Source organism: Bufo bufo, chromosome 5 (assembly GCF_905171765.1).
Source record: "Bufo bufo chromosome 5, aBufBuf1.1, whole genome shotgun sequence".
In the NCBI taxonomy this organism is placed as follows: domain Eukaryota; kingdom Metazoa; phylum Chordata; class Amphibia; order Anura; family Bufonidae; genus Bufo; species Bufo bufo.
The window spans coordinates 549,418,795-549,434,539 of NC_053393.1; the positions used below are offsets into that span (position 1 = coordinate 549,418,795).

Here is a 15,745-nt window from a genome sequence, read left to right on the forward strand (position 1 = left end):
GAACCAGCACCTCCACAATAAGTGAATATAAGAACGCAGGTGCACGCTACCTTGGCTAAAACACACTTGGATACGTAGAACTACAGGTAACAGCACTCTGCTAGTCAATTGCGCAAAGATATAAGCAAACACTAAAAGAATAAATGCTTGGGGGTCATACTTACTGCAAATGCAGCTAGAAGCTTTTGCGAATATATTGATCAAAAATATTTCGGGCCCATCTACCGGTCGTCAAGGTCGCTTCTAATCAGATGGGTCCTACTCTGACATGCCTCTCTGGGCTTCAGCCTACAATCTGGGCAAAGTAGTACCAAGCTGCATCCTACACATGCCTCTCCCAGGTTGTGAGCCTGCAGTATGGGCTGGGTAGAATACAGCTGTACAAGTTATCTAATTAAAAGCACATGGTAAATGGGCTGGTGGTGCACGGTTCAATCTCACCACCAGGGGGAGCCACTCCCCTAGTGGCAGTGACAATGGGGAAAAAATAAACGAACCAGCACCTCCACAATAAGTGAATATAAGAACGCAGGTGCACGCTACCTTGGCTAAAACACACTTGGATACGTAGAACTACAGGTAACAGCACTCTGCTAGTCAATTGCGCAAAGATATAAGCAAACACTAAAAGAATAAATGCTTGGGGGTCATACTTACTGCAAATGCAGCTAGAAGCTTTTTGCGAATATAATTGATCAAAAATATTTCGGGCCCATCTACCGGTCGTCAAGGTCGCTTCTAATCAGATGGGTCCTACTCTGACATGCCTCTCCTGGGCTTACAGCCTACAATCTGGGCAAAGTAGTACCAAGCTGCATCCTACACATGCCTCTCCCAGGTTGTGAGCCTGCAGTATGGGCTGGGTAGAATACAGCTGTACAAGTTATCTAATTAAAAGCACAGGTTCTGTGCCTTTCTGTGCTGCTGTGGCTTGCTGGGACTTGTGGTGCACCACCACTGCGAATTTAACCCATTTGCTTCTGAAAAGAAGAAAGAAGAAGAACATCTGGAATAGCTGCACAGATGTTTTTTTTTCATTTGCAGCAGTTCCAGATCCCTCCGTACCTGAGTCTGCCAATGAGTGAGAAGAGGGTGCCACTTTCCTCTACCCCCTCATCGTCATCATCATCATCCGCTGATGAGGGACCCTCTAGAAGGCGCCCCAGGGTAGCAGAGGACACAGCCCCCCAGAGTGACCCCACATGGACCCCATCCACTGACAATTATCATCCCCAAATTCCTGAGTTTGAGGGCAACTCAGGAACAGTGATGGTCAGTTCGCAGTATTTGCCAACGAACACATGCGGGCTGCCATCTTGACTCACCCGTCCGGCGATGCACAGGCAAGTCCTTACCCGTGCCTGTGCCGCGAGCCGGTCTGAAACAAATGCGGTCACCGGGAGCAGGCAGTTCCAAGAACAGCCGCTGGGGGCCTTTATCGGGCTGTTCTCAGAACTGCCTGCTCCCGGTAACTGCATTTGTTTCAGACCGGCTCGCGGTGCAGGTAAGGGCTTACCTGTGCCTCGCCGGACTTGTGAGTTAAGATGGCTGCTCAGAACCCTACCTCGCCATGCGCTAGGTTGGACCCCAGTAGATGCAGCAGAGACGATGAAGTTTTGGGGACTCGTGCTGCATATGGGTGTAGTAAAAAAAACCAAACGTTAGGCAATATTGGAGTTTGAACATTTTCCCCAAGACTCCAATCTACAGTCAGACCATGACCCGGAATCGATTTGAATCAATCCGAAAATTCCTACACTACAATGACATGCACAGTGCCCACCCCAAAACGACCCAACATTTGACCGTCTGCTCAAGGTTAGGCCTGTTATTAACCACTTCAGCACCAAGTTTGCTGAGGTGTTAAAGGGCTCTTTCACACTTGCGTTGTCCGGATCCGTCGTGTACTCCATTTGCCGGAATTACACGCCGGATCCGGAAAAACGCAAGTGAACTGAAAGCATTTGAAGACGGATCTGTCTTCAAAATGCATTCAGTGTTACTATGGCAGCCAGGACGCTATTAAGGTCCTGGTTGCCGTAGTAGTAGTGGGGAGCGGGGGAGCAGTATACTTACCGTCCATGCAATCACGTCATCCATGCGCATGGGGCGCCCTGACGTCACTCTGGAGCGCCCGGGGAGCCGCACGGACGGTAAGTATACTGCTCCCCCGCTCCCCACAACACTTTACCATGGCAAACAGGACTTTAGCGTCCTGGCAGCCATGGTAACCATTCAGAAAAAGCTAAACGTCGGATCCGGCAATGCGCCGAAACGACGTTTAGCTTAAGGCCGGATCCGGATCAATGCCTTTCAATGGGCATTAATTCCGGATCCGGCCTTGCGGCAAGTGTTCAGGATTTTTGGCCAGAGCAAAAAGCGCAGCATGCTGCGGTATTTTCTCCGGCCAAAAAACGTTCCGGTCCGGAACTGAAGACATCCTGATGCATCCTTAACGGATTTCTCTCCATTCAGAATGCATTAGGATAAAACTGATCAGGATTCTTCCGGCGCAGAGCCCCGACGACGGAACTCTATGCCGGAAGACAAGAACGCAAGTGTGAAAGGGCCCTAACCCAGAGAAAAATGTCAGTGTAGATGAGTCCCTATTACTGTTCAAAGGATTAGATTCCGCCAGTACAAACGGGCGAGGTGTGGCATAAAGTTATACAAACTCTGTGAGAGTAGCTCCGGGTACACCCACAAGTTCCGCGTTTACGAAGGGAAAGATTCCCGGATAGAACCCCCAGAATCTCCCCCGTCCTAGGAGTTAGTGGGAAGATTGTGTGGCACTTGCTGCACCCACTGCTGGATAATGGGCACCACCTGTATGTGGATAACTATTATACCAGCATACCCCTATTCATGTCCCTAACTGCCAGGGGTACTGTGGTGTGCGGCACAGCGCGCAAAAATCAGAGAGGCCTCCCCAGATCCCTGGTAGGGCAACCACTGAGAATGGGTGAAAGCAGGGCTCTCCCCGAGGAGAACATGGACAAGAGGGACGTCCTTGTACTGACCACCAGTCACACTAACGCCAGCGCCCCTGCCCCTGTACGAGGCACCACAACCACTACCCCCAAACCAGTTTGTATCATGGACTACAACAGGCACATGGGAGCGGCGGATCTTTCAGATCAACTTCTGAAGCCCTACGGTGCCACACGAAAAACGAAAGTGCGGTACAAAACGCTGGCAGCACACATTGTACAGGTGGCAATGTGCAATGCGTACGTCTTATGTCAATCTTCAGGCCACACAGGAACTTTCCACCAGTTCCAAGAGGTGGTTATCAAGGCCCTAATTTATCAAAGCCCAGGCCGGGGAGGGTCCCAGCACTTCAGGGAGTCACGGTGCCCGTGTTGTACCAGGGCAACATTTTCCAGGTCAAGTCCCCCAGACAGCAAGGAAGGGACGGACCCGAAAAAAGATGCAGGGTGTGTCCCAAAAGGGAGAGAAGGAAAGACACCATTTACCACTGCGAAACCTGCCCTGAAAAACCCGGCCTGTGCAGGCAGGACTGCTTCAGAATCTACCGCCACTCATCCATGGAGTATTAATATAATTCCATCCTTCAGGCCTCTTTCACACGGGCGAGATTTCCGCGCGGGTGCGATGCGTGAGGTGAACGCATTGCACCCGCACTGAATCCTGACCCATTCATTTCTATGGGGCTGTGCACATGAGCGGTGATTTTCACGCATCACTTGTGCGTTGCGTGAAAATCGCAGCATGCTCCTCTTTGTGCGTTTTTCACGCAACGCAGGCCCCATAGAAGTGAACGGGGCTGCGTGAAAATCACAAGCAAGTGCGGATGCGGTGCGATTTTCACGCACGGTTGCTAGGAGACGATCGGGATGGGGACCCGATCATTATATTATTTTCCCTTATAACATGGTTATAAGGGAAAATAATAGCATTCTTAAAGGGATTCTGTCACCTCTTTTTCGGTAATAGAGCTGCGGACATGCACGGCTAGATCGCCGCTAGCATGTCCGCAATATACCGGTCCTATAGGGCTGTGTGCTTTTATTTTGTTTAAAAAATGATTTTAGAGCCATGCCCCCTGTGAAGGAGCCCAGCGCCGCCTGCGTCCTCCGAATCTCCTCCTTTCTTCACAGTTAGATTGCTGCGAGCTCGCGCATGCGCAGTGCCGGTATAGTGTTCCTTCCCTGTGCTGGCATCAGCCTCAAGGAAGGAACTGCGCATGCGCGAGATTACGGCAATCTAACTGTGAAGAAAGGAGGAGATTCAGAGATCGCAGGCGGCGCTGGGCTCCTTCACAGGGGGACGTCGCTGGGCACCAGGAAGGTTCGTACAGCCCGCTGGGCTCCTTACCAGGCTCATTTACATATCTCTAAAATCTTTTTTTTAACTAAATAAAAGGACACAGCCCTATAGGACCGGTACATTGCGGATATGCTAAAAAAATTTAACTTACCTTAATCCACTTGTTCGCGCAGCCGGCATCTCTTCTGTCTTCATCTTTGCTGTGCAGTAGGAAAAGGGCCTGTGGTGACGTCACTGCGCTCATCACATGGTCCGTCACATGATCCATCACCATGGATCGCGCATTTTCCCGCGCCGCACCCGCATCTTATCCGGCCCAAAAACATGACGCCCGTGTGAAAGAGGCCTTATGCTCCCTGTAATATTTCCACTTTATCTCTGATTTAGTCCACCTTGCTTGCATATCCACTTTCCAACAACCACATATTCTTTTCTGTGAGACAACTGTTTGGTAAAAAGTACCCTTTCCACCACTTAAAATGTTCGTACGGGGGTGCTGTTTCCGAAATGGGGTCACTTCTTGGGGTTTTTCATTTCTGGGGACCTCAGGATTCTTTTTTTAAATGCGACATGGAAGCTAAAATCCATGTCTGCCAATTCAGGCCTGCAAAAAACATATTTTGTACTTTGCGCCAATACAGCAGGCTATGAGCACATATGGGGTGTTTGCAAAATGGGGAGAAAATGGTGAACATATACTGGGGTGCATTTTCTCCTTTAACCCCTTGTGAAAGTAAAAAAAATGGGGTCTGCTAGTAAATTTTCATTTTTAGAAATGTGTGCTTTGAAATGCTTCTCTCAAGTAATTCTGTCTTCTGTGAGACACCTGTTTGCTAAAAAGTACCCTTTCCACCACTTAAAATGTTCGTACGGGGGTGCTCTTTCTGATGTGAGGTCACTTCTTGGGGTCTTTAATTTCTAGGGACCTCAGGAATTAATTTAATGCGACATGGCAGCTAAAATGCATGTCTGCCAATTCAGGTCAGCAAAATCCATATTTAGCTGTTTGACTCTAGAGCCCTGCCGTGTGCCCATACATCATTTTTTGAGCACATATGGGGGTTGCCATATTCGTGGGGAAATGGGGAACAAAATGTGGGGTGCATTTTGTCCTGTTACCCCTTGTGAAAGTGAAAAATGTGGGTGTAAAGTAACTTTTTCTGGAAAAAAATTGTCATTTTTTATTTACACAGCTAAGCATTTCTTAATTCTGTGAAACACCTGATGGGTCAAAGTGCTCACTATACACCTTGAAATATTCCTTGAGTGGTGTAGTTTTCGGAATGGGGTGACATTTTTGGGGTTTCTACTATAGGGGTACCTCAGGGTGTGATCAATAGCAAGATGGCCCCTGTTAATTATTCCGGTGAAATCTGCTCTCCAGAAGCCAATTGGCGCTCCTTTCCTTCTGACCCCTGTGGTATGCCCATATAGCAGTATACAAGCACATATGGGGTATTGCTGTAGTCAGGAGAAAATAGGTAATAAATTAGGGGGTGCATTTTCTCCAGTTCCCCCTTGTGAAAGTGAAAGATTTGGGCCTAAAGTCCATTTTTCATTTTCACTGCCAATTCCATTAATCACCTTTGAGGACAAAGTTCTCACTACACATCTTGAAATATTCCTTGAGGGGTGTAGTTTCCAGAATAGGGTCACTTTTGGGGGTTTTCAACTGTAGGTCCACCTCAGGGTGTCTTCATATGCGACATAGCTCCCAATTACCATTCCAGCTAAATCCTCTCTCCTAACCGCCATATGGTGCTCCCTCCACTCTGATTCCTGCTGTGTGCCCATACATCAGTTTTTGAGCCCATATAGGGTGTTTCTGTAAACTCCAGATTCAGGGTAATAGATTTTAAGCTTTGTTTGGCTGTTAACCCTTAATGTGTTGCAAAAAAATCTGCAAAAAAAATGAAATTTTGAGATTTCATTCCCATTTTCATTTAATTCTCGTGGGGCACCTAAAGGGTTAACAAAGTTTGTAAAATCAGTTTTGAATAGCTTGAGGGGTATAGTTTCTAAAATGGGGTGATTTATGGGTGGTTTCTAATATGTAAGCCCCAGAAAGTGACTTCATATCTTAACTGGTCCTGAAAAAATTGGGGTTTGGAAATGTTTTTAAAAATTTTAAGATTTGCTTCTAAACTTCTAACGTCCCCAAAAAATAAAATGTCATTTTCAAAATGATCCAAACATGAAGTAGACATAAGGGGAATGTGAAGTAATTACTATTTTTGTAGGTATTACTGTCCATTATGAAGGTAGAGAAATAGAAATTTGGAAATTTGCTAATTTTTTGGGTAAATTTGAATTTTTTTTATAAATTAAAATGAAATATTTTGAGTCAATTTTACCACTGTCATGAAGTACAATATGTGACGAGAAAACAATCTCAGAATGCCCTGGATAAGTAAAAGCGTTTTAAAGTTATCACCACATAAAGTGACACATGTCAGATTTGCTAAAAATGGCCGGGTCCTGAAGGTGAAAAATGGCCGGGTCCTGAAGGGGTTAAACCACTGGAAACCGTTTACATCCGCGCGGTCTGTGTACTGGACGACCTGCAAAGTACCTGACCACAGGCGTCATCGTCCTGTATGGGCCATGGAGCATCTACACTGGACGAGGGACCGGTGGCCTCAGTGCTGGTCACTGGCGGAAGGCGATTAACGCGGACATTTTCGTGGCGGTGTACACAGCCCTGGGGTTGAGATGAAGAAATCACCATTGCTGCTTCAAATACCCGACCTTCAGGATATAATATTATATAATGAGCCGGAACTTCTTACGTTTTCCATAAATTTCACCCGAAAGCCAAATATCCCCAAATTTTCACATATTATTAGAGATTTAGTCATTATGCGTTCCATGTTTTACAGAATTTACTTGCTGTCAGTGAATGGGAACAATTGGTAAGGAAACAGAACACGGACATTACCGACCTATTCATTTACAGAATGCTGGACCCCGGCCCTTTACAGTGTAATAGTCTGCAGCATATATCCCTATGTATTTGTCAGGAGGTAGAGAGGACAGAGCGATGTTCTGCAGATCTTGAGAGGTCAGTGGTGTAATAATCTGCAGGATATATCACTGTGTATCTGTCAGGAGGTAGAGAGGACAGAGCGATGTTCTGCAGATCTCCAGAGGTTAAAGGTGTAATAATCTGCAGGATATATCACTATGTATCTGTCAGGAGGTAGAGAGGACAGAGCGATGTTCTGCAGATCTCTAGAGGTCAGAGGTGTAATAATCTGCAGGATATATCACTATGTATCTGTCAGGAGGTAGAGAGGACAGAGCGATGTTCTGAAGATCTCTAAAGGTTAGAGCTGTAATAATCTGCAGGATATATCACTATGTATCTGTCAGGAGGTAGAGAGGACAGAGCGATGTTATGCAGATCTCCAGAGGTGTAATAATCTGCAGGATATATCACTATGTATCTGTCAGGAGGTGGAGAGGACAGAGCGATGATCTGCAGATCTCTAGAGGTCAGTGGTGTAATAATCTGCAGGATATATCACTGTGTATCTGTCAGGAGGTGGAGAGGACAGAGCGATATTCTGCAGATCTCCAGAGGTCAGTGGTGTAATAATCTGCAGGATAGATCACTATGTATCTGTCAGGAGGTGGAGAGGACAGAGCGATGTTGTGCAGATCTCCAGAGGTCAGTGGTGTAATAATCTGCAGGATATATCACTATGTATCTGTCAGGAGGTAGAGAGGACAGAGCGATGTTCTGCAGATCTCTAGAGGTCAGTGGTGTAATAATCTGCAGGATAGATCACTGTGTATCTGTCAGGAGGTAGAGAGGACAGAGTGATGTTCTGCAGATCTCTAGAGGTCAGTGGTGTAATAATCTGCAGGATATATCACTGTGTATCTGTCAGGAGGTAGAGAGGACAGAGCGATGTTCTGCAGATCTCCAGATGTTAAAGGTGTAATAATCTGCAGGATAAATCACTATGTATCTGTCAGGAGGTAGAGAGGACAGAGCGATGTTCTGCAGATCTCTAGAGGTCAGTGGTGTAATAATCTGCAGGATATATCACTGTGTATCTGTCAGGAGGTAGAGAGGACAGAGCGATGTTCTGCAGATCTCCAGAGGTTAAAGGTGTAATAATCTGCAGGATAAATCACTATGTATCTGTCAGGAGGTAGAGAGGACAGAGCGATGTTCTGCAGCTCTCTAGCGAGGTCAGAGGTGTAATAATCTGCAGGATATATCACTATGTATCTGTCAGGAGGTAGAGAGGACAGAGCGATGTGTTGCAGATCTCTAGAGAGGTCAGGGGTGTAATAATCTGCAGGATATATCACTGTGTATCTGTCAGGAGGTAGAGAGGACAGAGCGATGTTCTGCAGATCTCTAGAGGTCAGTGGTGTAATAATCTGCAGGATATATCACTGTGTATCTGTCAGGAGGTAGAGAGGACAGAGTGATGTTCTGCAGATCTCTAGAGATCAGTGGTGTAATAATCTGCAGGATAGATCACTGTGTATCTGTCAGGAGGTAGAGAGGACAGAGTGATGTTCTGCAGATCTCTAGAGGTCAGTGGTGTAATAATCTGCAGGATATATCACTGTGTATCTGTCAGGAGGTAGAGAGGACAGAGTGATGATCTGCAGATCTCTAGAGATCAGTGGTGTAATAATCTGCAGGATAGATCACTATGTATCTGTCAGGAGGTAGAGAGGACAGAGCAATGTGCTGCAGATCTCTAGAGAGGTCAGTGGAGTAATAATCTGCAGGATATATCACTATGTATCTGTCAGGAGGTGGAGAGGACAGAGCGATGTGTTGCAGATCTCTAGAGAGGTCAGGGGTGTAATAATCTGCAGGATATATCACTGTGTATCTGTCAGTAGGTAGAGAGGACAGAGCGATGTTCTACAGATCTCTAGAGGTCAGTGGTGTAATAATCTGCAGGATATATCACTGTGTATCTGTCAGGAGGTAGAGAGGACAGAGTGATGTTCTGCAGATCTCTAGAGATCAGTGGTGTAATAATCTGCAGGATAGATCACTGTGTATCTGTCAGGAGGTAGAGGACAGAGCGATGTTCTGCAGATCTCCAGAGGTTAAAGGTGTAATAATCTGCAGGATAAATCACTATGTATCTGTCAGGAGGTAGAGAGGACAGAGCGATGTTCTGCAGCTCTCTAGCGAGGTCAGAGGTGTAATAATCTGCAGGATATATCCCTATGTATCTGTCAGGAGGTAGAGAGGACAGAGCAATGTGCTGCAGATCTCTAGAGAGGTCAGTGGAGTAATAATCTGCAGGATATATCACTGTGTATCTGTCAGGAGGTAGAGAGGACAGAGCGATGTTCTGCAGATCTCTAGAGGTCAGTGGTGTAATAATCTGCAGGATATATCACTGTGTATCTGTCAGGAGGTAGAGAGGACAGAGCGATGTTATGCAGATCTCCAGAGGTGTAATAATCTGCAGGATATATCACTGTGTATCTGTCAGGAGGTAGAGGACAGAGCGATGTGTTGCAGATCTCTAGAGGTCAGTGGTGTAATAATCTGCAGGATATATCACTGTGTATCTGTCAGGAGGTAGAGAGGACAGAGTGATGATCTGCAGATCTCTAGAGATCAGTGGTGTAATAATCTGCAGGATAGATCACTATGTATCTGTCAGGAGGTAGAGAGGACAGAGCGATGTTCTGCAGATCTCCAGAGGTTAAAGGTGTATTAATCTGCAGGATATATCATAATGTATCTGTCAGGAGGTAGAGAGGACAGAGCGATGTTCTGCAGATCTCTAGAGGTCAGTGGTGTAATAATCTGCAGGATATATCACTGTGTATCTGTCAGGAGGTAGAGAGGACAGAGCGATGTTCTGCAGCTCTCTAGCGAGGTCAGAGGTGTAATAATCTGCAGGATATATCCCTATGTATCTGTCAGGAGGTAGAGAGGACAGAGCAATGTGCTGCAGATCTCTAGAGAGGTCAGTGGAGTAATAATCTGCAGGATATATCACTATGTATCTGTCAGTAGGTAGAGAGGACAGAGCGATGTGTTGCAGATCTCTAGAGAGGTCAGGGGTGTAATAATCTGCAGGATATATCACTGTGTATCTGTCAGTAGGTAGAGAGGACAGAGCGATGTTCTACAGATCTCTAGAGGTCAGTGGTGTAATAATCTGCAGGATATATCACTGTGTATCTGTCAGGAGGTAGAGAGGACAGGGTGATGTTCTGCAGATCTCTAGAGATCAGTGGTGTAATAATCTGCAGGATAGATCACTGTGTATCTGTCAGGAGGTAGAGGACAGAGCGATGTTCTGCAGATCTCCAGAGGTTAAAGGTGTAATAATCTGCAGGATAAATCACTATGTATCTGTCAGGAGGTAGAGAGGACAGAGCGATGTTCTGCAGATCTCTAGAGGTCAGTGGTGTAATAATCTGCAGGATATATCACTGTGTATCTGTCAGGAGGTAGAGAGGACAGAGCGATGTTCTGCAGATCTCCAGAGGTCAGTGGTGTAATAATCTGCAGGATAAATCACTATGTATCTGTCAGGAGGTAGAGAGGACAAAGCGATGTTCTGCAGCTCTCTAGCGAGGTCAGAGGTGTAATAATCTGCAGGATATATCCCTATGTATCTGTCAGGAGGTAGAGAGGACAGAGCAATGTGCTGCAGATCTCTAGAGAGGTCAGTGGAGTAATAATCTGCAGGATATATCACTGTGTATCTGTCAGGAGGTAGAGAGGACAGAGCGATGTTCTGCAGATCTCTAGAGGTCAGTGGTGTAATAATCTGCAGGATATATCACTGTGTATCTGTCAGGAGGTAGAGAGGACAGAGCGATGTTATGCAGATCTCCAGAGGTGTAATAATCTGCAGGATATATCACTATGTATCTGTCAGGAGGTGGAGAGGACAGAGCGATGTTCTGCAGATCTCTAGAGGTCAGTGGTGTAATAATCTGCAGGATATATCACTGTGTATCTGTCAGGAGGTAGAGAGGACAGAGTGATGTTCTGCAGATCTCTAGAGATCAGTGGTGTAATAATCTGCAGGATAGATCACTGTGTATCTGTCAGGAGGTAGAAGAGTGATGTTCTGCAGATCTCTAGAGAGGTCAGTGGTGTAATAATCTGCAGGATAGATCACTATGTATTTGTCAGGAGGTGGAGAGGAAATAGCGATGTTCTGCAGATCTCCAGAGGTTAGAGGTGTAATAATCTGCAGGATATGTCACTATGTATCTGTCAGGAGGTGGAGAGGACAGAGCGATGTTCTGCAGATCTCTAGAGGTCAGTGGTGTAATAATCTGCAGGATATGTCACTGTGTATCTGTCAGGAGGTAGAGAGGACAGAGCGATGTTCTGCAGATCTCTAGAGGTTAAAGGTGTAATAATCTGCAGGATATATCACTATGTATCTGTCAGGAGGTAGAGAGGACAGAGCGATGTTCTGCAGCTCTCTAGCGAGGTCAGAGGTGTAATAATCTGCAGGATATATCCCTATGTATCTGTCAGGAGGTAGAGAGGACAGAGCGATGTTCTGCAGATCTCCAAAGGTTAGAGGTGTAATAATCTGCAGGATATATCACTATGTATCTGTCAGGAGGTAAACAGGACAGAGCAATGTTCTGCAGATCTTGAGAGGTCAGTGGTGTAATAATCTGCAGGATATATCACTGTGTATCTGTCAGGAGGTGGAGAGGACAGAGCGATGTTCTGCAGATCTCCAGAGGTTAAAGGTGTAATAATCTGCAGGATAGATCACCATGTATCTGTCAGGAGGTAGAGAGGACAGAGCGATGTTCTGCAGATCTCCAGAGGTCAGTGGTGTAATCATCTGCAGATTTAAAGGCGCAGAGTCAGCCTGCTCTCCCCGGTGCCGGGCTCCGGTGTGCCGGGCCCCTTCCTCCGCAGTGTCAGGTGCACGCCCGCGGCCATCATGCGGGATGACAGTGCATCCTCGGCCCCTCCTGCCGGAGCCGCAGTCAGTGCGCAGCCTCCAGTCTCTCCCAGCAGGAGGGATGCTGACGGCTCCTCGGCTCTAGGTCTCATTCATCCTTCGCTCCCGCTCGTCCTCTCTCCGGGATCCTCACAAGGAGCAGCGAAGATGCCGCTGGAGGCCGGGAAGGAGGAGGACGTCAGGGCTGCAGCAGGTGCGGGGCTCCGGAGGGAGGGATGGTCGGTACCTGGCGGGGAATGCTGCTCAGGAGCCCGGCTGCCTCCTCAGGCCTCGGGGATTAACAATGGGGGGAAGAAGATCCTTCCAGGCCCCGACCCCCCCCCCTGTGGCCCGGCACAGCCGCCCTCCGCCCTGTCCGCCCACAGCCGCGACCCGGGATTTATCTGGCCTGATTCTCACCTAGACCTACACCTTGGGGCGGGTGATGGTCTGAACAGGGAGGACTTCAGGGGGTGGGTAAGGTGGTGGCAGCAGTCAGGGGGTTCAGTGGCGCCCAGATCAGCACCAGCCTTGCCCTGTTTCTATGAGAGCTGATCTGGAGGGCACTGTTATAGGGTGCCTGTGGAGGGCACTGTTATAGGGTGCCTGTGGAGGGCACTGTTATAGGGTGCCTGTGGAGGGCACTGTTATAGGATGCCTGTGGAGGGCACTGTTATAGGATGCCTGTGGAGGGCACTGTTATAGGGTGCCTGTGGAGGGCACTGTTATAGGGTGCCTGTGGAGGGCACTGTTATAGGGTGCCTGTGGAGGGCACTGTTATAGGGTGCCTGTGGAGGGCACTGTTATAGGGGCACTGTTATAGGGTGCCTGTGGAGGGCACTGTTATAGGGTGCCTGTGGAGGGCACTGTTATAGGGTGCCTGTGGAGGGCACTGTTATAGGATGCCTGTGGAGGGCACTGTTATGGGGGCACTGTTATAGGGTGCCTGTGGAGGGCACTGTTATAGGGTGCCTGTGGAGGGCACTGTTATAGGGTGCCTGTGGAGGGCACTGTTATAGGGGCACTGTTATAGGATGCCTGTGGAGGGCACTGTTATGGGGGCACTGTTATGGGGGCACTGTTATAGGGTGCCTGTGGAGGGCACTGTTATAGGATGCCTGTGGAGGGCACTGTTATGGGGGCACTGTTATAGGATGCCTGTGGAGGGCACTGTTATAGGATGCCTGTGGAGGGCACTGTTATAGGGGCACTGTTATAGGATGCCTGTGGAGGGCACTGTTATGGGGGCACTGTTATAGGGTGCCTGTGGAGGGCACTGTTATAGGGTGCCTGTGGAGGGCACTGTTATAGGGTGCCTGTGGAGGGCACTGTTATAGGGTGCCTGTGGAGGGCACTGTTATAGGGTGCCTGTGGAGGGCACTGTTATAGGGTGCCTGTGGAGGGCACTGTTATAGGGTGCCTGTGGAGGGCACTGTTATAGGGTGCCTGTGGAGGGCACTGTTATAGGGTGCCTGTGGAGGGCACTGTTATAGGGTGCCTGTGGAGGGCACTGTTATAGGGTGCCTGTGGAGGGCACTGTTATAGGATGCCTGTGGAGGGCACTGTTATAGGATGCCTGTGGAGGGCACTGTTATGGGGGCACTGTTATAGGATGCCTGTGGAGGGCACTGTTATGGGGGCACTGTTATAGGGTGCCTGTGGAGGGCACTGTTATAGGGTGCCTGTGGAGGGCACTGTTATAGGGTGCCTGTGGAGGGCACTGTTATAGGATGCCTGTGGAGGGCACTGTTATGGGGGCACTGTTATAGGGTGCCTGTGGAGGGCACTGTTATAGGGTGCCTGTGGAGGGCACTGTTATAGGGTGCCTGTGGAGGGCACTGTTATAGGATGCCTGTGGAGGGCACTGTTATGGGGGCACTGTTATAGGGTGCCTGTGGAGGGCACTGTTATAGGGTGCCTGTGGAGGGCACTGTTATAGGGTGCCTGTGAAGGGCACTGTTATAGGGGCACTGTTATAGGATGCCTGTGGAGGGCACTGTTATGGGGGCACTGTTATGGGGGCACTGTTATAGGGTGCCTGTGGAGGGCACTGTTATAGGATGCCTGTGGAGGGCACTGTTATGGGGGCACTGTTATAGGATGCCTGTGGAGGGCACTGTTATAGGATGCCTGTGGAGGGCACTGTTATAGGGGCACTGTTATAGGATGCCTGTGGAGGGCACTGTTATGGGGGCACTGTTATAGGGTGCCTGTGGAGGGCACTGTTATAGGGTGCCTGTGGAGGGCACTGTTATAGGGTGCCTGTGGAGGGCACTGTTATAGGGTGCCTGTGGAGGGCACTGTTATAGGGTGCCTGTGGAGGGCACTGTTATAGGGTGCCTGTGGAGGGCACTGTTATAGGGTGCCTGTGGAGGGCACTGTTATAGGGTGCCTGTGGAGGGCACTGTTATAGGGTGCCTGTGGAGGGCACTGTTATAGGGTGCCTGTGGAGGGCACTGTTATAGGGTGCCTGTGGAGGGCACTGTTATAGGATGCCTGTGGAGGGCACTGTTATAGGATGCCTGTGGAGGGCACTGTTATGGGGGCACTGTTATAGGATGCCTGTGGAGGGCACTGTTATGGGGGCACTGTTATAGGGTGCCTGTGGAGGGCACTGTTATAGGGTGCCTGTGGAGGGCACTGTTATAGGGTGCCTGTGGAGGGCACTGTTATAGGATGCCTGTGGAGGGCACTGTTATAGGATGCCTGTGGAGGGCACTGTTATGAGGGCACTGTTATAGGATGCCTGTGGAGGGCACTGTTATGGATGCCTGTGGAGGGCACTGTTATGGGGGCACTGTTATAGGATGCCTGTGGAGGGCACTGTTATAGGATGCCTGTGGAGGGCACTGTTATAGGATGTCTGTGGAGGGCACTGTTATAGGATGTCTGTGGAGGGCACTGTTATAGGATGCCTGTGGAGGGCACTGTTATAGGATGCCTGTGGAGGGCACTGTTATAGGATGCCTGTGGAGGGCACTGTTATAGGATGTCTGTGGAGGGCACTGTTATAGGATGTCTGTGGAGGGCACTGTTATGGGGGCACTGTTATAGGATGCCTGTGGAGGGCACTGTTATGGGGGCACTGTTATAGGATGCCTGTGGAGGGCACTGTTATGGGGGCACTGTTATAGGATGTCTGTGGAGGGCACTGTTATAGGATGCCTGTGGAGGGCACTGTTATGGGGGCACTGTTATAGGATGCCTGTGGAGGGCACTGTTATAGGATGCCTGTGGAGGGCACTGTTATAGGATGCCTGTGGAGGGCACTGTTATAGGATGTCTGTGGAGGGCACTGTTATAGGATGTCTGTGGAGGGCACTGTTATAGGATGCCTGTGGAGGGCACTGTTATAGGGGCACTGTTATAGGATGCCTGTGGAGGGCACTGTTATAGGGGCACTGTTATGAGGCTCCGCTGTGAAGATTCTATAGCAGGTTTCTATTATGGGAGCACTGGCATGGGGGCACTATAGCTACCTCTCCTAGAAGACATTGTGGATGGCACTAATATGGGGAATGAATGGACAT

The 15,745-nt window shown here is 48.7% G+C and overlaps 1 protein-coding gene across 2 annotated transcripts in view; it reads left to right on the forward strand.

Moving 5' to 3' along the window:
• The first annotated feature begins 12,279 nt into the window (after positions 1-12,279).
• LOC121000791 (NAC-alpha domain-containing protein 1-like) overlaps positions 12,280-15,745 on the forward strand; it is a 17,713-nt gene continuing 14,247 nt past the window's right edge. For both annotated transcript variants that reach the window (XM_040431425.1, XM_040431426.1), the window contains exon 1: positions 12,280-12,429. In XM_040431425.1, coding sequence (XP_040287359.1) covers positions 12,384-12,429 — 46 coding nt within the window. In that variant the 5' untranslated portion in view covers positions 12,280-12,383. The remainder of the gene's footprint in view (positions 12,430-15,745) is intronic.